This window comes from Panulirus ornatus, chromosome 5, assembly GCF_036320965.1.
Source record: "Panulirus ornatus isolate Po-2019 chromosome 5, ASM3632096v1, whole genome shotgun sequence".
In the NCBI taxonomy this organism is placed as follows: domain Eukaryota; kingdom Metazoa; phylum Arthropoda; class Malacostraca; order Decapoda; family Palinuridae; genus Panulirus; species Panulirus ornatus.
Genome location: NC_092228.1, coordinates 7,246,369 through 7,273,714, shown reverse-complemented (window position 1 = coordinate 7,273,714; position 27,346 = coordinate 7,246,369). Strand labels below are relative to the sequence as shown.

Sequence of the window (27,346 nt, the reverse complement as noted above, 5' to 3'; positions counted from 1 at the left end):
TTTGCTCGTATGACTTATGTATTATTTCATTTAATTAGTTTATTTTATCAATATTTCTACATTTTATGTCCACTCCTTCCAGCTACCTAAAGGCCCCCGGACCCGAGGGGTTTTGCTTGTTATTTCCGCCATCTCTGTATGATTGCTCAGTAATATATGATTCATTCCTACGCCGTAGACATCGACTTCCATACACTAAAACAGTTAGCTTTAATGAGATATATGATATACCCAGAAAATACATAAGGAATAGTCTATCAATATAGTACCGGAGAGACTTTATTATTCTATAGAATATACCACAGATTTTATTATTCCAAAGAATATATCATAGAGATTTTATTATTCTACATAATATACCACAGTTGAAGTCAGAGTCATATTAGTACGTATATTTTAGTAATTCCAAATATGTTGTATACGTGAGGGAAATACGTGTTCGCATTCCCTCGACTCTTATCCATATCCGGATAGGCATATGGATATGGCGTTTGCAAGTTTCTGTTGTTAATCAGAGGTGGGACTATATGTTCTAAAGCACTAACTGGAACGGAAGGAAATGATAAACGAAAGAACAAGACTACATAAGGAAATATAGAGAAATAAGAAAACATGTGGGTAGTTTGCTCAGCTGATACGTTCACACATGTAAGCATAAAGCCCAAGGTGGTATCGAACGGAGGTTATAAAACCATTGGATATAGAAAGAAAATGAGACTCACATTTGATTTACTTTTACACCAATGGAACTTATAAAACTTCCTAAAATTTCTGTTAAACCATCTCATCCAACGTATGTCGGTACGAGTATTTTTCCCTATATGTTGAGAGTATCGTACAAAGCTAAGTTTGTGCGTCTGGCAGCGGCGGGGAAATGTTTTGCCTAGTAGATATAAAGTAACCAACGCGAAACCCACGTACCTCCACCTCCTCCAAGGGGGAACCTTGTTACACCTGTTTCAACATCATTTCTCCACCTCACAATGGAAAGTAAGTCGTGAGTGCCTGTGGGAAACACTCCCCACTGGGTAGTTTGGGTAGTCGTTTCCATATTAATGAGTGAAGTGCGTTTGGTCAGTGTGGTGGAGCATGTCTCCCTGCTGAGGAATTCATGGACATTGATTGACTGGGAATAATGGTGCTGTTAGATTGCAGGTTGTCGCTGGGACGGAAGTGATCAGGAGATGGTTAATTGATTGGTGATTCCTTCTGGAGTGCTCCAGCACAGTGTATGCCATAGGTCTTGTCAATGGAATACCTTTCCTAGGTATCTCCAGACCACGAATTGATGATGTATCTCATTATAAAGCTTTTTACATCATTCTGAAAGATTATTTGGTAAAGCACCAGTTTAGCGGGCTCCACAAAAGTAGCATGGACTTGGTTTAAATACATAACAGTGGCCTCATGACATATAGTAATGATAGTAATATACACCAGAGTAGCATGAATTTCAACTATAATGAGATAAAACCAGGTAGAACTCTAGTATGAATTAACAGAATCTATGAAAACCACACCTACCTCATCACTTGATATAGAAGCTGAGATTTACTTTAATATTTAGTGTTATACTTGGTATTTAGATACAAAAAAAACTTGTAATCATTCTGCTATACTGGTTGCATGGAGCAGGAGGAAGTAATCGCACTTAGAAAAGTACAGAGGATACTGGACTAGTGCTTATTATCTAAAAGAAAGATGAAGATAGGTCATCACCAAAATTAGAAATGTCTGCAAAGCAGGAGGTTGACGTACTTAAATCACTGATTATTTTTGAATCGGAAGAAAATCATGCACCAGATAAGGAAGATAGGGGAAAGAAAGAAGAAATGCTTATTAAAAGATTAATGTAGGCTATAGCATGGCCAGATGCAATTTTGGTGATAAAGAAGAATTGGTGGTTATAGTCAAGATGTATGGGGGCGATCTGTTTGGGGTATGTTTGACTTGGACTTATGTGGCCAGGCATAACTTGGGAATGCAAAGAACCTTAAAGGCTTGCTAGAATTTATTGGGATATTCATCACATGTGATAAATCAAAGTAAGGGAAATAAGCAAAGAATACAGTTAAAAGACAAAAAACTGGAAATGTCAGAGAGGCAAGAGGACTGGGCAACTCTGCCGGCACCACAGAGAGGGCAAGAATGTCAGAGGATGATATCATACAAAAGATAGTGTATCAAAATACTAATGGATTGATAGTTAATGATAAAGAGCCAAAATTCAAGGATCATGTAGGGAAATTGCACCTCATAGTGTTAGAATTGCAATAACAAAGCTTATGAACGAGAGGGATACATGATAGTAAGGTGAGAAAGAGAGGGCAAAGTCAGGAGATTATTCGCCCTCTTTTTGAAATATAGCCATAATATTTTATAAATAGTGAAAGATGGCCCATTCAAAAATACATAATGGAATAGGTCTTCATATATGATCATTTAAACAACTGCAGCGATCCAGAACAAATATATAATAATATCAGTAAAGGAATATTGACGATAGTAGATGAATCTGTTCAACACTGACTTTTAGAGATGGTAAAGCGTTGCTGATGGGGGATTTCAATTATAAAGAGATAGTATGGGGTATTTTGGAGTCGGACAGAGGATCTGGCACTGATGTGAAATCCCTTGGAGGAGAGGTTTAGAAAATTTAAAGACAGTCTGCTTGTGATAAACTGTGAATGGCTGTATCGCAGACATTTTATAGTCTGCAAAGAGACTGTGATGTAATGACATGAATGGGTAATGTCATTTTTATACAGAAAGAGAAGCAAGGGGCCTGGTATAGGCAGTCTCTGACATCTGAGAAAACATTCTATTGGGATGATTGCTTTGTTTCTTAAGTAAACTGTCAAACATTTCCACTGATGATTCTTTTAGTATCATCATATTTTGATGTGTTGAAGATTATTATGGTTAATGATATCAAATTCTTTTAAGAGATCAAGAAATATATCAAGAATGAATAATCAAGCATTTACATGTATAATAACAATCTCTCCCTTCAGCCCACTAAGCTAGTTTACATTATATAAAGTAGTTGTAGTGAGCCGATTTTTGTGAATGTATTTTGGCGTTCTAGAAGGGAGAGAGTGGCTGTAAGAAGTGTGATAATTGACGGCATGGTATTGCCCCACTGATTTCACTAAGTGTAGCAAGGATAGATACAGGTTGACAGTCACTTACAAAATATTTAAACCTGTAGAAACGACATTGGCAATCATCACAAGATCACAGTAATTAAATTGAATCAGGTAGGGCCCATCATTATCAGCTGCCTTCTTATATAGATGTAATGAGAACATATTACTAGATATACCTAGACAAGTATGCCTTAGGAATTTGTGACGCTATTGCCATGACTTCTTATAATTGGGGCTAACAAAGATTTTTTTCTCTTTAAGGCTTCAGTCACAGACTGAAGTCCACATCAAGGCTTGGCCTTAACTAAAGTATAGAGAGAATTATGAAATTGAAAAAGATGAGACAAGGGAAAGAATCTATGAATTTTTGAGAAAGTGAAAAACCTGTCCTATGAAATATGCTAGATCATAGTTACTGGGAAAGACATGAGAGGGTAGAGAGTTCTAAAGCTTCGTCATATAGGGAAAGAAGCAGGTATCAAAACAGCCCACCGTTGGTTTGCTGATTGCCACACAATAAGCTGTGATGCAGTGGCTTGCCAAGTATTGTATGGTCTAGTTAGTGGTGTGGTCACAAGCAGCCAGCTCTCTGGAGCAAAAACCAAAGTAATACCAAGTTTGGAAGTTAGCCTGGGACAGTTTATAAGGCAGATCGCTTTCGACTGTCAAGTAAGGGTGCAGAGCTAGAACCACCATAAATGTGAGAGCAGTACTCCATACAAGGATGAATCGATCCCTTGTGTAAGTGGAGCAGCTGTTCAGAAGAGTAGTTTCAACATCTAAACTGGACAGCCAGCTTCCTAGAGGCAGACTTAGCTATTCCTGTAATGTGGGGTTTCCAAGAAAGAGTGGATGTTACAGTAATGCCAGTTATGTTTATTTATTGATTCAAGAGGTGGAATTACAGAACTGTTAAAGGAGAGATGAGAGTTTTGAGTTTTCGATAGAGAGATGGTAGAAAGTGGGTCTTGGAGACATTAAACTTAACAAGATTTTGTGTACCCCTCTGAGATATCCTGTCCAAATCTGAGTTTATTGAGGAGGCTGTGTCAAGATGAGAAGCAGATTGAATGAGAGAAGAGGGAAACAGGAAAAGTGTGGAAGTAGGGAGACAGACCTTGAGCCGTATAACATCAAAGTTTGGAGACTTAGGTCCTTGAGGTGTGCAACAGGTGTGTTGATGTTGGAATAAGCACAGACACCACCTTTGAACCAGAATTATGAGAGGAGTTTAGAGTTATATATGAAAAAGGGACTGGTGAGAACATTATTAGGCAACTGTCTCAGGCATAAGTAAGACATTAGGAGGTACCAGACAGATGGTGTTCAACTGAGGATAGGTTACTAGAGAGACCATGAACGTTGGTATAGTGAATAGAAAAAAAGAGGAAGATCTAACAGAGAGGGAAAAGTCATGGGAGGGGCTGGTGCTACTACTGCCAGAGCCCTCCTCATTGGCAGTAGTGTCAGGCAGAAACCCAGAGATTCTTAGTACCCCATGATGCACGGGAATAGGGGTCATAGATTAGACGGACTCTGTCATGGTGATACTTACAAGAGTTTAAGTGGACAGGAGTTGGCAAAAGTTCTGATGTGAAAACAAAGGTAATGATAATAAGCAAGGTTTGAGTAGGTGTATGGTGTTTGTAAGAAGATAGCAAGACTAGCTTGGTAGTCCCATTTTGATTTTCAATAAGCTTAAGATTTTTAATGGGCTACGGTGACTGCTCATCTATGGTGCATGTAACAGTTGCATACTGATAATAATTATAATCAAATGGTTTTGCAATTTAAGTAGGATCAAAGATTTCTGTATCATGAAAGAGTTTGTAATTTGGGATTTTTGATGGTTAAATTTTTCTATTATGATCCAGTCTTTTACCATATTGATTTTTGCATTCTGTTACAGGCCTGTGCCTATAGTTTGTTTTTGAAATGCACGACTGTTATGGTCATATAGGTGGTAGGATCAGTATTGTACATAATGCTGTTTACCTCATTATGAAACGCTGTATCCTTTTTTTCATTCCAGATTTTATTCAGATGATGTAGTCTTGTCTTATTGTACAAGGTTAAGTAAATTGCTTCACTAGATTTTTATTTTTGGGTTAAAATCATTTTTTCTTGCTCGTAGATCCTGTGGGGCTCATTTCTCTGTTTTTGATTCAGGGCAAGAATTTCAGATATGGTATATAGCTACTTCTTAAGGAATTAACCGCTATTTTGTACTGAATGTTTCCTTTAGATAAATTGATTTGAACATTGATTGCATCTCAGGTCATCAGTCATTGGTCCTTCCTCCCTCATCCAGTGGTATTGAATTGTATGCTGCACAGGATGTCAGGTCAGCAGCAACAGCAGGTAGGTTTTAAGATCCTGTTGCAGTGAAAATGGAGATTAGGGCAGCTTGACTCACAGTACTCTGAAACCAATAAGTAGCAACAGCAGGCATATTTTAGGGTCTGTTATATCAGCTGTATTTTGTCACCGATTGGGAAAGTCACTAGTTGTAAGGATTTGAATGCAGATTAGAGTAAATGCAAAAATGCTTGACAATGACAATAAGATTATGGTTCTTGCATAACATTCAGTGGCATGCTCTTGTTTAACATTCAGTGAAGCATTGGCAGCTTATGGTCTACCCGCATAGAGCATGCTGTCTTCGAAAAGTGTTAGGAGACTCCAAACATAAATTTGGATGTAATGTTTATTTATGTTTAGAGATTTTAAAAGGTCGAATGCCTTATCACAAGCTTTGATAGAAGTTGTATCTCTTACCTCTAAAACTGTTTACTACTTAGGGATCCAAGTCATTTTTGAAATATTTCAGCCAAGCATTTAAGTAATTCTCATTTCGAAAGGCTTTTGCTATTTGAAGTGCTCTGCCACTTAGTGATTCATGTTTCTGCAAGGTGCATGAGCAGTTAGCAGAGTTGGGGAGATAGTTATTTCTGTTTATTCAGAAATATTATGTTAAGCTTTGTATTATTGCTGAAACAAAAAATTTTTACATTGTTATCTTAGTTCTTGATTTTAGTATATTTCTTAAAACTTCACATTTATTCACAGGCTTGGATTTTTATTGAAATAGGAAAAGAATATGGTTGTAATTTTGTAAGTGAAAATCTGTGATCATTAAAACTTGTTATGAAGAGAGAGAAAGGGAGAGAGAATGTAATTAGTGCCCTTTCCAGCAAAGTAGAGGGACAAATTGATTTGCTCATTTGTGTGTCCGTCAGCTTTAGCACACGTGATTTCTTGCAAATGTAATTTTGTGTGTGCATCCTTATTTTGTGTACACAGTATTTCTTGTTTGGTTGATTGTATATGGACATATCTTGTACTGCAGATATTCCATACAGTTTTCTACATTTCTATTTTTTTTTACTTCTTTTATGAGATAGTAACTGGTAATATATACTTCTGTACATAATGTTAGAAGACTTCAGTCATTAAATGTGGATTGTACTTATGCTACTGATACTTATAGGAAGATTAAGTGTTGAAGGTCAAAGTTAGTGGTCGTGGTCACACTGTGACATTAATGAGGAGGTACAAAACTATTAGAAGGAATTAAGGGTGATTTACCAATACTTTTTCATATTATTTCGAATGTGGGTCAGTATGTAAAAACCAGGTTTGGAAACAGATTTAGAATTTTTGATGAACTTTGAACTAGATTTATTAACACTCATGTATGATGTTCAGTTGTTGAATTGATAAAGCAGATGCTGCATGTCCTGCATTTTGTATGTGTTAATCAGCTGAATGAATATGTCGTTTCATTTGGAAATTTAAGTGATGTCATGAACTATCCATATTGATTTGAATAAAGATTATCTCTAGATTTTATGTTCATAATTCATGTAAATACCTTGCAATGATATTTGTAGGGAAACAGGTTATGAAAGTGGAGAAGTTTGTACAGGAGGTGCAAGAGCTGTACGTGGCAAAGTCCAAGCTGGTTAGATGCAAGACAGGAGATACTATGTCACCACAGGTCATCATCAAGCGGCTTTCTGCTAAGGCTATTAAGCAACATACTAGACGACACAGAAAGTAAGTTACCATAAGTTTACAGTTGATGAATTTACATCTCTGATTGGATTATATACTATATATATTAGATTTTCATGAACATCTTTCCATTTGTAGAGTTCTTTGGATGGAAAGGGCAGATATAGACAGTCTGTACAAGTATGAATAGGGTCTTCATACCATAAAACGTACAAGTACAGGTGGGGTTCTTCAGGGGTTAATGGCTCCCGTCATTATATGGCAGTCATTTAGAGGGTGCTTCTCTTTAGGTATCCAGCTGACTTATAATACTTTTAATAGCCTATATATATCTACTCCATCAACAGGGAAGTGCAACAAAAGATCTTTGCCTCTCTCAATACACATAGAACTGACCTGCATAAGTTTTATTCCTCTGCGACATATGGGAATAATCCCTTGTTTGTGAAACTACTGCCAAGTCTGCATATGTGCTGCCATCTGTGTTTTATGCTGTGAAACCTGAATTTTGCATGCCTCACCTAACTGAACACATGGTCTAGTGCATAGGTTCAAATGCTGGTTGCCTCAGTCAGTCCATAGTCAACCCAGTTGTTCATCCAACCCTAGAGGTTGGTCGATAAAATGGTACCTGGCTCAGGCAAGGGCATATATACACACGTATAATTTCTATTATATTTATTTTAATATACTTTGTCACTGTCTGCCGCGTTAGCGAGGTATCACAAGGAAACAGACAAAAGAATGGCCCAACCCACCCACATACACATGTATGTACATACACGCACATATACATACCTATACATATGTCAACAGACATATACATATATACACATGTACATAATTCATACTTGCTGCCTTTATTCATGTATATGTGCGTGTGTAGACGTGTATGTATATACATGTATATGTGGGTGGGTTGGGCCTTTCTTTCCTTTCTTTTGTTTGTTTCCTTGCGCTACCTCGCTAACGTGGGAGACAGCGGCAAAGCAAAATAAATAGATAAATAATATCTACACACATGAAATGACAACCCACTCCCCCCGCATGTGCACAAGGTAGATAGGAAAAGACAACAAAGGCCACATGCAAAGGCCACATGCGTTCATACTTAGTCTCTAGCTGTCATGTATAATGCACTGAAACCACAGCTTCCTTTCCACATCCAGGCCCCACAAAACTTTCCATGGTTTACCCCAGATGCTTCACATGCCCTGGTTCAATCCATTGACAGCACGTCGACCCTGGTATACTACATTGTTCCAATTCACTCTATTCCTTGCATGCCTTTCACCCTCCTGCATGTTCAGGCCCCAATCACTCAAAATCTTTTTCACTCCATCTTTCCACCTCCAATTTGGTCTCCCAGTTCTTCTCGTTCCCTCCACCTCTAACACATATATCCTCTTTGTCGATCTTTCTTCTCTCATTCTTTCCATGTGACCAAACCATTTCAAAACACCCTCTTCTGCTCTCTCAACCACACTCTTTTTATTACCACACATCTCTCTTACCCTATTATTACTTACTCGATCAAACCACCTCACACCACATATTGTCCTTATACAGCTCATTTCCAGCACATCCACCCTCCTCCGCACAACTCTATATATAGCCCACTCTGTGCAACCATATAACATTGTTGGAACCACTATTCCTTCAAACATACCCATTTTTGCTTTCCAAAATAACGTTCTTGACTTCCACACATTTTTCAAAGCAAGGAAATGGATGAAAGAATACTTTTCATGGTGTTGATGAGATTAAATTCTCATGTGTGATCAAACCTTCATTGGTTCCCCAGATTTTGATTGTTAAGGTTTTGTAAAGTTTTTCATGATAATGATATTTTGCATCTCAACTCTTCTTACAGCAGGTTGAGGAGCAATTCACTGAGTGAAACAGATGATTCCTCAGCTTCATCTGATGGTACCCATGAAGATGAAGCCGATGGTGCTGTCAGAAAGACTTCAAATGTACAGACCCTTGACCTGCACAGAAGATTACCTGAGGGACAAGCTAAGGATAAGATTCAGGAAGAGTTTAACAAAGAGAATGTTGCTGACCCATCTCAAAGATCTACATTCACCATGTCATTTGGGAAAGATGTTTTGCCATCAGATGATGATGAGGATGATGTTTTGGATTCTGACTACTCGGGTGACCTACCAGATCTTACAGATCCTTCCTGGGAAAGTCCTGCCAAGTTAGGAAATCGCAAGAAATCTCAAAGTAAAAAATCTCATAAAAAGAAGCATAAAAGAGATGAAGAATATTTCAAGAAGAGGAAAGATCCTAAACTGTGGAAAAGTGCCAAAAAAGCTTTTGAACATCAAAAGAAAATTTTCATATCATCAAAAAAGTATGAGAAGAAATTGAAAGATGCAAAAGATTCAAAATCATCAAGGGTCTCTAATCATAAAACAGGGTCACCTGAGTTAGGGCGGTCTGGGGTTCTGCACGGAAGCTGGGGTCCAACAGTATCAAACCAGTCTCCAAACCCAGTTACTGTAGGTAATCAGGACACAAAAGCTTTACCAGTGAGATTGTCTATTGTCCAGGGTGTTTCGGTGACTCCAAGTGCTAGTGACTCTGCTGCCACCAACTCCAGAAAAGAAAAAATTCGCATGTTGGTAAAGGCTAACATGGGCAAGTCATTAATGAAGCCACTTAGCCTGTTAGTAGAGGAGTATTCAGATGCACAGGCTCAGCATCAGGTTATTGCTTCTACCAAGCACTTATCAAGAGAAGGTATGCCATTGACTCAGATCATCTCACAACCTGCAAGTGGACTCTTAGCTTCTTCTCCGAGTAATTTAGAGGCTCATTCTACTGTTGTTCCATTACATAAAGGTACAACAGATATGACTAAGGCAGAAGAAGCTATTGATGCATATGATTCTGATGAGACTGTTACTTTTGAGGAAACTCATGCAACACTTAGTAATGTGGAAACAAGTAGCAATGGTGTACTTGTAAATGATAATAATAATATTGTAAAGAGAGTCAGCTATGATGCATCAGTCATAGATTGTGCCATGGATTCTAAGAAGAGGAAAAGACAAGGGTCAGAGAGTGTAGATGAAAGTTGTGGGGAAGAAAATAAGAGAATCAAACAAGAGAAGAGTGAGAAATCCCAGGCTACTGAAGTTCAGGGAACAATGGTGATCGTTCCTTCCACTACGATGGAGACCTTGGTTTCTGCAACTCCTGTCAGTGTCTCAGCTAACATGAATGTTCCCACTGCCACCAGTGATCATATTCCTCTTAAAGATCAGACTTCTGGGTCACTAGAAGTTACTGATAAGGTTTCAGATGTCCATGCTCCAAGAAGGACACACGAGGAGGAAAAACAGACACAGATAGGCAAACAGATCAGGAAAGAAGGGATGCCAACTCCTTTAGAAGGTTCAGCATTGATGCTGAAAAGCTACATTGGTTGCCGTGTTGCATCACATGAGAAAAGAAAAGATGGAAGAGAACTGCCTTTAGCTCCACCAGCTGAAGTTGAATGTGCTGCCTCAGGGGAGACAAACAGAAACTCAGACTCAGTTGTAAAAGGTTCCCCCAACAAACCCATTAAGTCAATAAAGGAATTTTCAAGTATACTAAAGGAGCTGAGTAACAAGAGGACACACTGTGAGGAAAAGATTAAGAAAATAAAAGAAGAGTGTGATAAAAAGATTGAGATGTTAGAGACAGAGAAGAGAGAATATGAGAAGGAGATGGAGAAGATGGTCTCTCTCATGCAAAACTGGAGAGAGCCTTCTCCAGATGAATCTGAGACAGATGCCAGCCATGGGCCAGCTTCTAGAAATACTGTCCAAGACCTGCTAACTGCAGGTACCAGCCACTTATTGACTGCTGATTCAACCCAAAACACATCTTCAGAAAGTGCCAGCCAGAAACCATCTTCCAGTGCTAGTCAAGGCCCATTATTGGGAAGTACCAGTGAAGGATCACTTACTGATTTGGCTTCCCCAGACACAGGTTAGAACTTTACAGTTTTAATACATTCCAGATATAAAGACTCGGAGCTTCCTCGAGCTTGAATGATGCTGAGAAAGCTAGGCAGGTAAAATTAATTTAGAAGTGAATCATGTACATCAGTGTATCACTTAGTTTTGGGGTATCAACAAAAGTCATTTAAAAAATATGATTGTGGGAAGGTGGATTGCTTATCCTCTGTTCTTGGAGATTGTGGGAAGATGGATTGCTTATCCTCTGTTCTTGGAGAATATTTTTTTTACATATTTTTTTTTTTTTTTTCATACTATTCGCTATTTCCCGCGATAGCGAGGTAGCATTAAGAACAGAGGACTGGGCCTTTGAGGGAATATCCTCACCTGGACCTCTTCTCTGTTCCTTCTTTTGGAAAATTAAAAAAAAAAAAAAAAACGAGAGGGGAGGATTTCCAGCCCCCCGCTCCCTTCCCTTTTAGTCGCCTTCTACGACACGCAGGGAATACGTGGGAAGTATTCTTTCTCCCCTATCCCCAGGGAATTTTTTTTATATACATTCAGAATTATCTATAATGCTGTTTTTGTTGAGTAGTCTAGAAATACATTCTTTGATACTATTATTTTGAATTTTATGCTGTAATGCTGTCTTTGATGCTATTTTCTTATGACTATCTTGGAGTTTTATATACAATGCAATGATATGAAATATGTAGTAGGTATTTCATATCACTACCCTTCACCACCGTGCAGGGTTGGGGCCTGAAATTTATCCCCACAAAAAGTGGATGTGGCCTAAGATAAAGACAGTGGCCCTTGATCCTTCCCATGTAAATCTAATAGATTATATCCCTGGGGACAAGGGAGAAAGAATGTAGCCCACATATTCCCTGTGTGTCTTAGAAGGCAACTAAGAGGGTGGGAGTGGGTGGCTGGAAATCCTCCCTTCATGTATTATTTTCCAAAAGAAGGAACAGAGCAAAGAGCAAGTAAGGAATTTTCCTCTTGAAGGGTCTGTTATCTGTTCTTGATGCTACCTCTCTCATGTGGGAAATGGAAATGGCGAGTGTGTATGAAACTGAATGAAAGGTACTAAATAGAATATGTAGGAAGATATGTATTTTGTAAGAATGCAGTCTTTAATGATGTTTTCTTAAATGTTGTATGGAAATACAAATATTGATGTAGGTTTCTTGAATTTTACAGACACTTATTTAATGCTGTCATCATTGTAACTTCAGTTGTATATTTCATTTGGTTTGAATAACTTGGTACAGTCTTCTTGAGCACTACTCATCAAAAGAATATCCCAACTTGTTTTGGCTTTGATTTTTAGTATCGTAAAAACTAATGTAATTCTGCAGTCTGAGTCAGCGAGGGGAATTATTATATTTTAGAAAGAACTTTTACTCTTCATTTTTGTAATGTTCTAAGAACTCACTTTTCAGGTATGGTAGAATTACAGCAGTCCAAAAACAAGATATCACTTTCATGTGATGTCTCATCACACAAGTTCACACAAGGTACCCCAGCAACTGCCATTACAGCTACTAACTTAGGCAAAAGCACCACAGAAAAGCTGAGTGGGACAGGCAAACAGCAGAACCTGACTATCAATGTAATATCAGCTGCGAACATCAACCGCTTTGGAAATGCTAGCACAACTTCTGCCAAAGTGAGTTTGGGATGATACATCAGGGTACAGATTGTATCTCATGCTGTAACTTATACATATTTCTGTAGATTGCTGCATCGGTACCCAGCTTACATTAAGCAATAGGAATTGTAGAAGGATGTGGTTTTCCAGACTAAAGGCTTACTGAGAAGGTTAATTGTAAAGATGCTGTAAGATGAAACTATATATGTAGCTCTCATGATTCATGAAAATGTCTTAAAAAGAAGGATTTTTGAATGTCTCTAGAGTGCATTGTTTGAGGAATGTCACTTATGACAGGTAAGACCTTTTATTTATAGCTTATAGTATGTTTGAGAAGTAATAATGTATTAAGTGCATGATTTGTGTTGAAATTAGTTAAAAAAAGATACATTGCTTTGGGTGATTGATGTATAGTCATGGACTGGAAAGGGAAGTTATGACCTTTTGTGATGATAATGATATGGATCATAAATAAGGAGGTATAGAAGAGGGCTTGAAGTATTAGAAATGAAGGCAGATGAAGAGGGATACTTCTCAGAAGTGAAGTGGGTGGGGAAAAAGGGGAGACTGATATAGAGATGGAAGGATAGGGTGAGAGAAGCTGTGAGTTTTTTAGGCCAGAACATATAAGAGGATGTGATGTGTGCATTGGGTAGATTGAATGAGAGTAAGGTGAGATATTGGGGCAGCATGCTGTCTGTAGGCTGAACCAGGGTATACATATATAGAGAAGCGACGGGAATGGATGAAGGCAGCAAGTATGAATATGTACGTTGTATATATGTATGTGTACATTGAAATGTATAGGTATGTATATGTGCGTGTGTGGGCATTTGTGTGCATGTGGGTGGGTTGGACCATTCTTTTGTCTGTTTTCTTGCGCTACCTCGCTAACGCGGGAGACAGCGACTAAGTATAATAATGAAAATAAAGTTAGTGAATGTATATCTTTCTTTTCTTTCATACTTGTTGACATTTCCCACTTAAGGTTACATTGCTTTGGACAACACAAAACCAGCTTACATACATCCTCACATAACTGTATGATGAAAACTTTATGTATCACTTCTTCAGGGGTCAAAAAAGTCGCGGTCAAAATCAAAAGTGGTGGAAGCAGCAGCTGTTTCAACATCTCAAACAGTTCCTGTATCAAATACTCCACCAACTCAACAAGTTGAGGAATTGATGAACCAGACCTCCAGGTGAGTCATAATATCCATACTTACAGTGATTGTCTCTGTTTATAATATTGTGGTTGAATTAGATGACGAAGGTTTAGGGGAAGGGGCATTCTAAACAGCCCATTTCCATTAGGGTCAGAAGAGGTTACATTCTGAAATGCCAGTACTTGTTTACATGTTCAGATGATGGTGGATTAAGTTTGCCCATAAGTTGGTATCCATTATTGCCAGCAAATCAGATAAAGATCTTCCTGAAAAGGATTATATTATCAAAACCTTTGATAATTATAATTTTGAGTACTTGTATCAAATCACTTCTTAATCTAGTCTTTTCTAAGCTAGTTAAGTTTAAGTTGTGTGATAAGCTCTCATGGTATTTGTTACCTGTTTGGAAATTGTCTTGCTAGGTTTTTCTTCTCTTTCCATTATGTATTATTTGCAAGTAGGGTGACCAAATTTGTACTCATTATTAATGGTAAGTATGCATCAGATGAGTGTAAAGAGTAAGGATTAGTTATCTTAAACAAAGATGAACAGCATGTGGAAGCTGTTATTTGAATTTGTTTGTATTTCCTATTATACCAAAATTCTGAATGTTTCATTTTCTGAAGGACGTGATTTTTCCAGGGGTAGCTCTCATGGGACTTCAACTGCAGTATCATCTGGTGCCATGTTACTTCCAAAAAGTTTGCCAACCACTCAGGTTCAGTCCAGCCCCTCCCTTCTTTGGCCACCAGTATCAGGTACTGGTTCACAGATTTGTCCCAATGTTGTGGTGACAAACCTTATGCATAATGTGCAGCAGCAACCTGCAAGGCTTCAGCTAATTCAGCCAGTACCCACTTTATATCCTCCACCACCACCATATCCAGAGCATCTTAAGACATTGAGGGCTGTACAACCATCTCTCAATCAGTATTATAGTGTTGTTCAGCAAGGGACATTGAATGGAATGCCGACCATTTCCAGTGTGCAACCAGGATCCCAAGTGCAACAAATACAAACCCAATCACCTCAGCTTGATCAGCAGCATCAGATAGTTTCAGTACAGCAGCAACCATCTTTACAACAGCCACATCAGCAGGTTCAACATTTGACCATACAACCACAAACACAGCATGCCAGTAGTCATCAATTAACACAGTCGTCTCAGCAACCACAGTTGCAACAACTAATGCAACAACATCACCAGCAGCAATTGCTACAGCAGCAACATAGGACAAGCAAACAAGGTAACTGTTTTCTCCTTTCATGTATGTTTCCATTAGTGTGAATGCAGAGTTTGATGAAAAGTAATAAATTTTTTTGAGTGGAATCCAGAAATAGAAAGGAAAATGAAGTTTACAGGTGAGAAAAGAAGTAATTGGAAGAGATACTGAAATATGAGATGAATTATTATTATTATTAATATTATTATTGTTAATACTGTTGTTGTTATGATCATCAGTAGTATGATGATTAATATTATTTATTTATATTTATATATTTATCATACTTGATCACTGTTTCCTGCATCAACGAGGTAGTGCCAGGAAACATACGAAGAATGGTCCATCCTCTCATATGCACTTAAATATATATACATAAACACCCATACATGCACATTTACATACATATACACATACATATCAACATATACACAAGTACATACATACTCATGCCTAAATATATACATATATGCACATATACTTGTTCAGACTTGCTTACCTTCATCCATTCCTGGTGCTACTCCGTCCCACAGGGAACAGCATCGCTACCCCCTACTTCAGCAAGGTAGCGCCAGGAAAACAAACAAAAAAAAACTGGTCACATTTGTACTTAGTCAGTCTCTAGCTGTCATGTGTAATGCACCAAAACCACAGCTCCCTATCCACATGCAGGCCTCACAGACCTTTCCATGGTTTACCCCAGACATTTCACATGCCCTGGTTCAGTCTATTGACAGCATGCCGACTCTGGTATACCACATCATTCCAATTCACTCTTTTCCTTGCATACCACTCATCCTCCTGTATTATTGTTTTTATGTCCAAACCATTTCTGCACACCTTTTGCTCTCACAGCTATAACTCTCTTACTACCACACCTCTCTCTTACCGTATCATTTCTTACTTGATCAGCCTTCCTCACAGCACATACTTTTCTCAAGCCTTTTTTATGGCCCATGCCTTGTATCCGTACAACATAATTGGGATTATTATGCCATGAAACACACTCATCTTTGCTGTCACAATTAGTAACATATGTTTTTCACACACTCTGCACCATGCATATTTGCAGATTGCACGTCAGATAGTGTAACTTGTTTGTTCTCGAGAGTGTGGGTTCTGAAGGGTCTATATCTGGTGGAGTAGATTTCACAACTAGGCTGGAGGGTGCAGCTGTTTAGTGCATGTCACATCTGTACAGTACGAACTTGTTTTGTCCATGTGGTGTATGCAGGAGATGGAAGGGGTGATCTTTGAGTATATGTTGCTTAAGTGTGATGCAAGGGTGATCCTATTGTTTCTGCATGGGGTTGATTAGTTATGTAGTGGTTTGAATTGAAGGGGGTCTGGAGCTTTTGTGAAGAGTTTGGTGCTAAGCCTGTTGAGGTATTTTTTAATGTTTGCATTTGTGTTTACTTTATCATACAAAAGGTACATAGTCTTCTTGATGATAGGCCAGCCATGATGCAGTCTTTATTATTCTTAGGCCTATCACTTTAACCCAAGTTGTTGAACCTTTTTAAGATTATGATGTTACATATGATATACATTGCCATGAATCATATTTCATCTTTTTGGAATACTGACTTTATCTTTGTGTGTGTATGTATTAAAGAGCATGCACAGTAAAAATTTACATACATGTAGTTAAATTTCTGAATGTGATCTGTAAGTTGTACTGTACTGGTTGACAGGAGTAGCAACTCCTGGAGAATCTTTCCTTTGGACAGATTATGTGCATTAAACCTATGATTTGACTTCAATTAGCAACAGTAACAACAGCAGTAACAATAATGCTTTATGTTTACCCTAAGGAGTCATGCCCCAGTGCAGTTGATTGGCCACAAGTGGTACCACCTTTCCTTAATATTTTTAGTATGACAGTATAATTTTTTAAGCAAATGTGTTACCACTGCTTTTACTTTTTGTTGCTTAGAGAAGGAAACCTTAGAATTAAAATGGAACGTAGTAATGGCATGGAAATATCAGCTTTGACCAAACATTTTACGCACCCACAGGTCTCACAGTGATAATTTTAGTTGTTTAGGCGGACAAGAGCACATAACCTAATGCAGGAAGTCTTTCACCAGGTGCTGTTGTCAGTGTTGGCAGTGTAATTCAAGTGAAGACTCCGTCGACAAATGAAGGCATTGTCACTCCAGGTTGTAACTTATATGCACCTGCAAAGAAAATAACCCAAACTGAACAAGGGGATGTGCATACCACCATATCTCAATCAGGTAGTAAGGGGAGCAAGACAGGACACCAGTCTCATCTGCTGGTTAGTGCTACCCCTGCTCCCACCTTAGGTGGTGCAATTGCTCGTTCAGCTCACCCTGCTCAGCCACCACCTTGTGTAGTGTCCAAGTCAGTATGTGGCAGTAATTCAGGAACAGAACCACTTAGAACACTGCAACCAACAATGCCAGTGACTGCTCCTGTAAATGCACCTTCAATGACTGTCTTAGAGATACCAGGGCAGCCTACAACAACCCGACTCAATGCTTCCCAGGAATCACCAATAGACTTTTCAGGAGGAGGCAGAAGTAAAGTTGTAGCAAGCACAACTAACTTAGCCATATTGTCACAGGTAAGATGATTACATATTTGTAATGTACGGGGTGGTTTTCTGCACTTTATATATAGCCTGTATTTAACAATATATACATTGTATATCTTCTAGTTTAATCAGTAGAACATGCAATGCTATTTTCATTTCATCACTCATTGATCTATTTATCTTTGTTATTATTTATTGTACTTAATCGTTGTCTCCCGCGTTAGCAAGGTAGCACAGGGAAACAGACAAATGAATGGCCCAACCTCCCCACATATACATGTATATACATAAAAGCCCACACATGTACATATATATACCTATACACTTCAGTGTATACGTACACAGACATATACGTATATACACATGTACATATTCATACATGCTGCCTTCATCCATTCATTCATTTATTTATTTATCTATTATACTTAATTGCTGCTTCCTGCATCAGCGAGGTAGCGCAAGGAAACAGATGAAGAATGGCCAGCCACTCACATACACATATATAAACATAAACACCCATACATGCTCATATACATACATATACATATAAAGAACAATTGACTCACTTCCCAGGCTTTCTCATCCCCTCACTCCTAAACTCATATATTTACCTCCCTAACCACCCCATCCATAAACAAAATAAACAACCATGGAAACATCACACACCCTTGCTGCAGACCGACCTTCACTGGGAACCAGTCATCTCTCTTCCTACTCATACATGTGTCTTACACCCTTGATAAAAGCTTCTTTGCTTTTAGCAGCTTCCCTCCCATGCCATATATTCTTAAGACCTTCCACAAAGCATCTCTATCAACCCTATCATATGCCTTCTCTAGATCCATAAATGTTACATACAAATCCATCCATTTTTCTGATTATTTCTCACATATATTCTTCAAATAAACACCTGATCCACTCATACTCTACCACTTCTAAAACCACACTGCTCCTCCCCAATCTAATGCTCTGTACATTCCTTCACCTTCTCAATTGGTACCCTCCCATACAGTTTTCAAGGAATACTTAGCTAATTTATGCCTGTATAGTTTGAACACTCACTTTATCCCTTTGCCTTTGTACTGTGGCACTATATATGCATTCTGCCAATCCTCTGGCACTTCACCATGATCCATACATATATTGAATATCCTTACCAACCAGTCCACAACACAGTCACCCCCTTTCTTAATAAATTCAACTGCGGTGCCATCCAATCCTGCTGCCTTGCCGGATTTCATCTTCCACAAGGCTTTCACCACCTCTTCTCTCTTCACCAAACTACACTCCCTGACCCTGTCACTTTGCGCATCACCCTGACCTAAACACTTTATCATCAAACACATTCAACAGTCCTTCAAAATGATGACTCCATCTCCTCCTCACTCTATCATAACCTGTTATCACTTCCTCTTGCCCTCTTCACCGATATTCCCATTTGTTCTCTTGTCTTATGCACATTGTTTACATCCTTCCAAAACATCTTTTTATTCTCCCTAAAAGTTAATGATACTGTCTCACCGCAACCCTCATTTGCCCTCTTTTCATCCCTTGTACCTTCCTTTTGACCTCCTGCCACTTTCTCTTTTACATCTCCCAGTCATTTGCACTCCTTTTTCTTTCACTAACAACTCTACTTCCTCCTCCCACCACTCACTACCCTTTCTAATCTGCTCACCTCCCACCTTTCTCATACCACATGCATTACTGTCACATGCCTTCACTGCTTTCCTAAGTACATTCCATTTCTCACCCACTCCCCTCACTTCATTTGCAAGACGTCTGGAGGGAGGAGCGAGTATGCAGTCTGTTGGGGATGAGAGAGCCTAGGAAGTGAGTAGGTTGTTGTTTGCTGATGATACGGCACTGGTGGCTGATTTGTGAGAAACTACAGAAGTTGGTGACTGAGTTCAGAAAAGTGTGTGAAAGGAGATAGTTCAGAGTAAATATGAATAAGAACAAGGTTATTTGGTTCAGCAGGGTTGAGGGACAAATTAATTGGGATGTAAGTTTGAATGAAGAAAAATGGAGGAAGTAATGCATTTTAGATATCTGGGAGTGGTCGTAGCAGCGAATGGAACCATGGAAATGGAAGTGAGTCACAGGTTGGGTGAGGGGGCAAACATTCTGTGAGCGATGAAGAATGTGTGGAAGAAGAGAACTGTATCTTGGAGAGCAAAAGTGGATATGTTTGAAGGAATAGTAGTTCCAACAATATTATATGGTTGTGAGGCATGGGCTATAGACAGGGTTGTGCGGAAGAGGGTGGGTGTGTTGGAAATTAAGCGTTTGAGGACAGTGAGTGGTGTGAGATGGTTTGATGGAGTAAGTAATGAGAGGGTAAGAGAGATGTGTGGAAATAAAGAGTGTGGAGGAGAGAGCAGAAGAGGGTGTGTTGAAATGGTTTGGACGTATGGAGAGAATGAGCGAGGAAAGATTGACAAAGCTATGTTTGTCAGGGGAGGAGGGAACAAGGAGAAACAGGAGACCAAATTGGAGGTGGAAGGATGGAGTGAAAAAGACTTTGAGCAACTAGGGCCTGAACATACAGGAGGGTGAGAGGCGTGCAAGGAATAGAGTGAATTGGAACGATGTGGTATCCCAGGGTTGACATGCTGTCTCTGGACTGAACCAGGGCATGTGAAACGTCTGGAGTAAACTTTGGAAAGGTCTGTGGGGCCTGGATGTGGAAAGGGAGCTGTGGTTTTGTTACATTACACATGACAGCTAGAGACTGAGTGCGAACGAATGTGGCTTTTTGTCTTTTCCTAGTGCTACCTCATGGAGGGGAGGGGGGAATGCTATTTCATGTGTGGCAGGGTGGCAACAGGAATGAATATAGGCAGCAAGTATGAATATGTACATGTGTATGTATATGTATGTATACGTTGAAATGTATAGGAATGTATATGTGCGTGTATGTAAATACCTGTGTATGTGGGTGGCTTGGGCCATTCTTTCATCTGTTTCCTTGCGCTACCTCGCTAACGCAGGAGACAGCGACAAAGTATGATGAATATATAAGATATAATATGATTATTTATTTATTTATTTATTTATTATACTTTGTCGCTGTCTCCTGCATTAGTGCAAGGAAACAGACGAAAGAATGGCCCAACCCACCCACATACACATGTATATACATACATGTCTACACACGCACATATACATACCTATACATTTCAATGTATACATATATATATATATACATATTTTTTTTTTTTGCTTTGTTGCTGTCTCCCGCGTTTGCGAGGTAGCGCAAGGAAACAGACGAAAGAAATGGCCCAACCCACCCCCATACACATGTATATACATACGTCCACACACGCAAATATACATACCTACACAGCTTTCCATGGTTTACCCCAGACTTTTCACATGCCCTGATTCAATCCACTGACAGCACGTCAACCCCGGTATACCACATCGATCCAATTCACTCTATTCCTTGCCCTCCTTTCACCCTCCTGCATGTTCAGGCCCTGATCACACAAAATCTTTTTCACTCCATCTTTCCACCTCCAATTTGGTCTCCCACTTCTCCTCGTTCCCTCCACCTCCGACACATATATCCTCTTGGTCAATCGTTCCTCACTCATTCTCTCCATGTGCCCAAACCATTTCAAAACACCCTTTTCTGCTCTCTCAACCACGCTCTTTTTATTTCCACACATCTCTCTCACCCTTACGTTACTTACTCGATCAAACCACCTCACACCACACATTGTCCTCAAACATCTCATTTCCAGCACATCCATCCTCCTGCGCACAACCCTATCCATAGCCCACGCCTCGCAACCATACAACATTGTTGGAACCACTATTCCTTCAAACATAACCATTGTTGCTTTTAGAGATAATGTTCTCGCCTTCCACACATTTTCCAACCCCCTCAGAACTTTCGCCCCCTCCCCACCCTGTGACTCACTTCTGCTTCCATGGTTCCATCCGCTGCCAGATCCACTCTCATATATCTAAAACACTTCACTTCCTCCAGTTTTTCTCCATTCAAACTTACCTCCCAATTGACTTGTCCCTCAACCCTACTGTAGCTAATAACCTTGCTCTTATTCACATTTACTCTCAGCTTTCTTTCACACACTTTACCAAATTCAGTCACCAGCTTCTGCAGTTTCTCACCTGAATTAGCCACCAGTGCCGTATCATCAGCGAACAACAACTGACTCACTTCCCAAGCCGTCTCATCCACAACAGACTGCATACTTGCCCCTCTCTCCAAAACTATTGCATTCACCTTCCTAACAACCCCATCCATAAACAAATTAACCATAGAGACATCACACACCCCTGCTGCAAACTGACATTCACTAAGAACCAATCACTTTCCCCTCTTCTTACTCGTACATCTGCCTCCCATACTGTTTAATAATTTTCATACTTAGTATTTTTTTTAATTTCAGCAGTCCTGTTTCTTGTGTGGGGAGAAAGGAGAAATATTATGCTGCAATAGTATTGTGTACTGTGGCCCAAGTTGTCAGGTATGTAACACTTATTGAAACAGTCGTTTTATATGATATTAGTGGTATTAATTTTTTCTATATTTTATTATACTTTGTCGCTGTCTCCCACGTTAGCGAGGTAGCGCTAGGAAACAGACAAAAGAATGGCCCAACCCACCCACATTCATATGTATATACATACACATCCACACACTTACCTATACATACCTATACATTTCAATGCATACACGTATACTTACCTATACATTTCAATGTATACACCTATACATACCTATACATTTCAATGTATACATATATATACATACACAGACATATACATATATACACAAGTACATAATTCATACTTGCTGCCTCCCCCCGCATGCATGCGAAGTAGCGCTAGGAAAAGACAACAAAGGCCACGTTCTTTCACACTGAAGTCTCTAGCTGTCATGTATAATGCACTGAAACCACAGCTGCCTTTCCACATAAAGGCCCCACAAAACTTTCCATGGTTTACCCTCGACGCTTCACATGCCCTGGTTCACTCCATTGACAGCACGTCGACTCTGGTATACCACATCATTACAGTTCACTCTATTCCTTGCATGCCTTTCACCCTCCTGCATGTTCAGGCCCTGATTGCTCAAAATCATTTTCTCTCCATCATTCCACCTCCAGTTTGGTCTCCCACTTCTCCTCGTTCCCTCCTCCTCTGACACATATATGCTCTTTGTCAATCTTTCCTTACTCATTCTCTCCATGTGACCAAACCATTTCAATACACCCTCTTCTGCTCTCTCAACCACATTCTTTTGTATTACCACACATCTCTCTTACCCTTTCATTACTTGATTAAGATATTTGTTTATTCTTGCATGTTACTATGGCTGTGGGTAAATAATTTTTCCAGTTTGTCATTAAAGTTGGTAATAAGTTTGTAAATTATGTTAAATCATATACCTTTGGAAGATTTTAGTTGCAAGGAATAATGTATTGAAGCATATATTATCAAGAGAATAGAGTAATTTTGTGTTAGCACTACAGTTTATATTGGAAGAGGTTATTTATACATCTCTTGATGCATGTCATTGAATAATCCAGAAAACAAAGTCTCTGGTGTTATTGGACTCATCTGTTGGTGGATACTACTTGTGAGGATAGTCGTTACCTTTGATGAGACTGTATCACATGCATCTCATGTCAAAAGCCATTTGTGGCAAACTGCTTTCATCTGTGACCACATAATCCTTTTATAGGAAAAGTTTGTAGGATTAGGGATCCTAGCTTCAACCCAAAGGCTAACAGGAAGGTCAAAGATACTCAGCTCCTGAGGCAGACTTGCCACACTTGATGTCTGAAGTTGAAAAAATATTTTCTGAATATTTCAAGAATTATTTAGTATTTTGAAAACTTTTGTCTGGTGTTTTTGAAGTCTGTGCATTTTTAGAGGAGATAATGTTAAGGCTTTGAGCCTTTTTAAGTTTCATATTTCTGTGAGAGAATTGGCTTTTTTAGTTTTTGTTTTGGCAATTTCTGCTCATCTTAAGTAACGTCTTGTGAACAGATTTGAGTAGTGTCATATTGTATCACATTGTGAGAGTCTGTATTTTTCGTACTTTTTAGTTTTATTTTCTCCCATGTCTTTTGGGATAGGAGAAAAAATATTTTCCATGTATTCCCTGTGTGTCATAGAAGGCGATTGAAAGGGGTGATAGCAGGGGGCAGGAAATCTCCCCTTCTGTATTACATTCCAAAAGAAAGAGTAAGAAGCCAAGCAAGAATCTTTTTCTCAGAGGCTGAGTCATGCAGGAAATATTATACATGTATTAAAAAGAATGAACAATATTTGCTTTGTTCTGTATTGCAGAAAACTGTTTTATGTATTTAAGGTCTTTAAGATCATTTCATCATTACACTATTGACTCTGTTACTTATGCCCTTCCTGAACCATGCTTCCTTATACTGGTACCTCTTTGATATTTGTACTTTAAGTGGTTCCTTTTAGAAGACAAAGGTGGCACCTTAGTGCTAGTGCTCTTCCAAGGTCCCCCAATCATGTAGTAAAGCACCTGTTAGGCACCTCATAATCCCTTCATTGCTTACCTCCCCTCTCGTTTTGCCTCATTATGTTCTCTTTCCTCAGATTATTATAGTATATGTGTGGAAGTCGAGAACATTATCTCGGAAAGCAAAAATGGGTATGTTTGAAGGAATAGTGGTTCCAACAATGTTGTATGGTTGCAAGGCGTGGGCTATGGATAGAGTTGTGCACAGGAGGGTGGATGTGCTGGAAATGAGATGTTTGAGGACAATGTGTTGTGTGAGGTGGTTTGATCGAGTAAGTAATGTAAGGGTAAGAGAGATGTGTGGAAATAAAAAGAGCGTGGTTGAGAGAGCAGAAGAGGGTGTTTTGAAATGGTTTGGGCACATGGAGAGAATGAGTGAGGAAAGATTGACCAAGAGGATATATGTGTCGGAGGTGGAGGGAACGAGGAGAAGTGGGAGACCAAATTGGAGGTGGAAAGATGGAGTGAAAAAGATTTTGTGTGATCGGGGCCTGAACATGCAGGAGGATGAAAGGAGGGCAAGGAATAGAGTGAATTGGATGGATGTGGTATACCGGGGTTGACGTGCTGACAGTGGATTGAATCAGGGCATGTGAAGCGTCTGGGGTAAACCATGGAAAGTTGTGTGAGGCCTGGATGTGGAAAGGGAGCTGTGGTTTCGGGCATTATTGCATGACAGCTAGAGACTGAGTGTGAACGAATGGGGCCTTTGTTGTCTTTTCCTAGTGCTACCTAGCACACATGAGGGGGTAGGGGGATGGTATTCCATGTGTGGCGAGGTGGCGATGGGAATGAATAAAGGCAGACACTGTGAATTGTGTGCATGGGTATATATGTGTGTGTCTGTGTGTGTGTATATATGTGTACATTGAGATGTATAGGTATGTATATTTGCGTGTGTGGACGTGTATATATATACATTGTGTATGGGGGTGGGTTGGGCCATTTCTTTCGTCTGTTTCCTTGCGCTACCTCGCAAACGCGGGAGACAGCGACAAAGCAAAATAAATAAAATATAAATGTTTTTAATCTGCATCATTAATATCATTCTGTATTCGTTTGCAGGTAAAAGACTGGAGCAGACATGAGCCTGAATGTTCTCATAAGAACAGTTAGCAGACAATGATTAATATAAAAGGCAAAGACTACACAAGCAAGAGAAAGAGATGAGGTGCCAAGGAAGGATATCAGATGTCATGACAAGACTTCAGATGCTTTGAGAAGATCTCAGATGGTGAGCACGTACACCAATTTAAGAATTGGGATTTTTAAGCATCATAAGGTTTCTAACATCAGTTAGGAATTTTGTACATTTGACCAAAATCCCTGATATATGATGAAATCTCTAGACATCAGGGGAGGATTTCATTCATTAGAAAACTTTGGATACTGAGAAGTGGTTTGAAAAAGATAAGATCGGAGACACCAAAATGAGATCTGGCCCCTCTCATATTGAATGGTAGCATCCTTATTTAACTTACTGGTTTGGTTTAGAAGTGTGTCTTTTATGAGGATATATATATATATTGTTAGCAAACAAGATTACCAGCTAAGATGACAAACATACATGTAGTATGTTTTGGGTTAGCTGGTCAATATTGCCTTGGGCTGAACTTCTGGCATATACTTTCTGCACCACAGGTGAAAATTGAAAATAATCAATGCTGTAGATTGATAATTTTCTTTATTTTATTGAAGAGGTGCTTTGTGCACATCGCATTTTTGTTTTCCATGAAGGATTTTAGTGATATTTTCTGCTCAAACTTACAGGAGGAAAGTTTATTCTGCCGTATATTACGACACCTATTTTCGTGTGAATGTATTAGTATGTAGTTGTTGTAAAGTAGGCCTTGTGACCGACTGTATAATATTTCAGATTGTTTTCTAATGTAGACATTGGCTGTCTCAAACAGGATTTGGGGCTATGTTGAAGTATTATGATGCATACTCCACCACTGGTGTAGACATTAGTTGGTACAGATCAAGAAATGTAATACATTCCATTACTGGTGCATTATTTGGATCAGCAAAACTTGTACCTGATATCAGTTTTTGGTAGCTTTCGTATGCGAGAACTGTGTATGATTCTGTGAAAATTCATGTGCATATATTCTGAAGTTCATTTTACTAGAAGTAAGTTATTGATTTATAGTTTATATATTACCTATATCTATCTATCTGTATCTGATACCTGTTCCCTTCGGGAACTCCCTCAGGGGGGTGACCACGACAGTAGTCTCTCCTTAACTAGTGAACTCCAGTGCCACTTCTTACCCTTTAATGCCTCACACTTATCAGGCCACTAGCAGAGGGCCAGTCTAGCACAATGTTTGCAGAAGCTCTTATCTAATGTTCCTACCTACTGTTTCTATCTATTGCTCCTATCATTTTGCCAAAAGGTAGGGCTAGCACATAGCACTCACCATAGGAGATATAGACTTACGAAGAATAAGCTGTGCAAGTTAAGTGTTGTGTGTGACAGGGAGAGAGATTTTTTATGTTTGTTTATGGAATGCCAGCAGTCCACTTGTAGGTGAAATAGAAAAAAAGACAGCTACCTTGGTCAGAGGAGTGCACCTTGACAACCAATGAAGTGCTGGTTCACAGTGCACCTTTCACTAACCCTCCTGATATACAGGCAGGTAGTAGTACTGGTAATATACCTCTGTAGTTGTTGGCTGCCTACCAGTTAATACCTACCAGTAGTCTTTTAGTTTATATATTGTACAGTCAGTATGATCCTAAGAATGATTAGCTACATTTTTTTTTTAACATAATTCTGAGGAAATACTTGAAGCTCAGATTTTATATTTTTTTTTTACATTGTAGGTTGAGAAAAATGTTTGAAATGGTGCTTGTACAGTTTTGTAAAAAAAAAAAAAATTATATATATATATATATATATATTGAATTCTATGTGATACTGTTATGGTGACCCATATTCTTGTGAATTTAATATGCCATTTCCTTCTACCCAAGAATGTTTTTGTTGAAGTCTTCTTCATGCATCTCGATTCTGGGATGCCACCAGATATTCTTTGATCCTTACACTCAACTCGGCAACAAAATAGCTTTTTTAGGATGAA

General features: G+C 39.0%; 1 protein-coding gene across 2 annotated transcripts; it reads left to right on the top strand.

Moving 5' to 3' along the window:
• Positions 1 to 852: 852 nt before the first annotated feature.
• LOC139747750 (uncharacterized) lies at positions 853 to 27,346 on the top strand. Of its 2 annotated transcripts, none has more exons than XM_071660348.1 (10): positions 853 to 990; positions 5,427 to 5,510; positions 7,043 to 7,208; positions 9,040 to 11,156; positions 12,574 to 12,800; positions 13,857 to 13,984; positions 14,591 to 15,195; positions 17,262 to 17,761; positions 22,156 to 22,230; positions 25,326 to 27,346. In XM_071660348.1, exons 1-10 carry the CDS (start codon positions 984 to 986, stop codon positions 25,374 to 25,376), a joined length of 3,960 nt encoding a protein of 1,319 aa, XP_071516449.1. In that variant the 5' UTR covers positions 853 to 983; the 3' UTR covers positions 25,377 to 27,346. The 2 variants fall into 2 exon arrangements, with proteins under 2 accessions (XP_071516449.1, XP_071516446.1); XM_071660345.1 differs by having other exon boundaries at positions 22,153 to 22,230.

Excerpts from the sequence above, each read along its gene's own strand:
- LOC139747750 (XM_071660345.1), top strand. Across the intron at positions 7,209-9,039 it reads CATACTAGACGACACAGAAA|CAGGTTGAGGAGCAATTCAC; the intron begins GTAAGTTACCAT and ends CTCTTCTTACAG. Across the intron at positions 22,231-25,325 it reads ACTGTGGCCCAAGTTGTCAG|GTAAAAGACTGGAGCAGACA; the intron begins GTATGTAACACT and ends ATTCGTTTGCAG.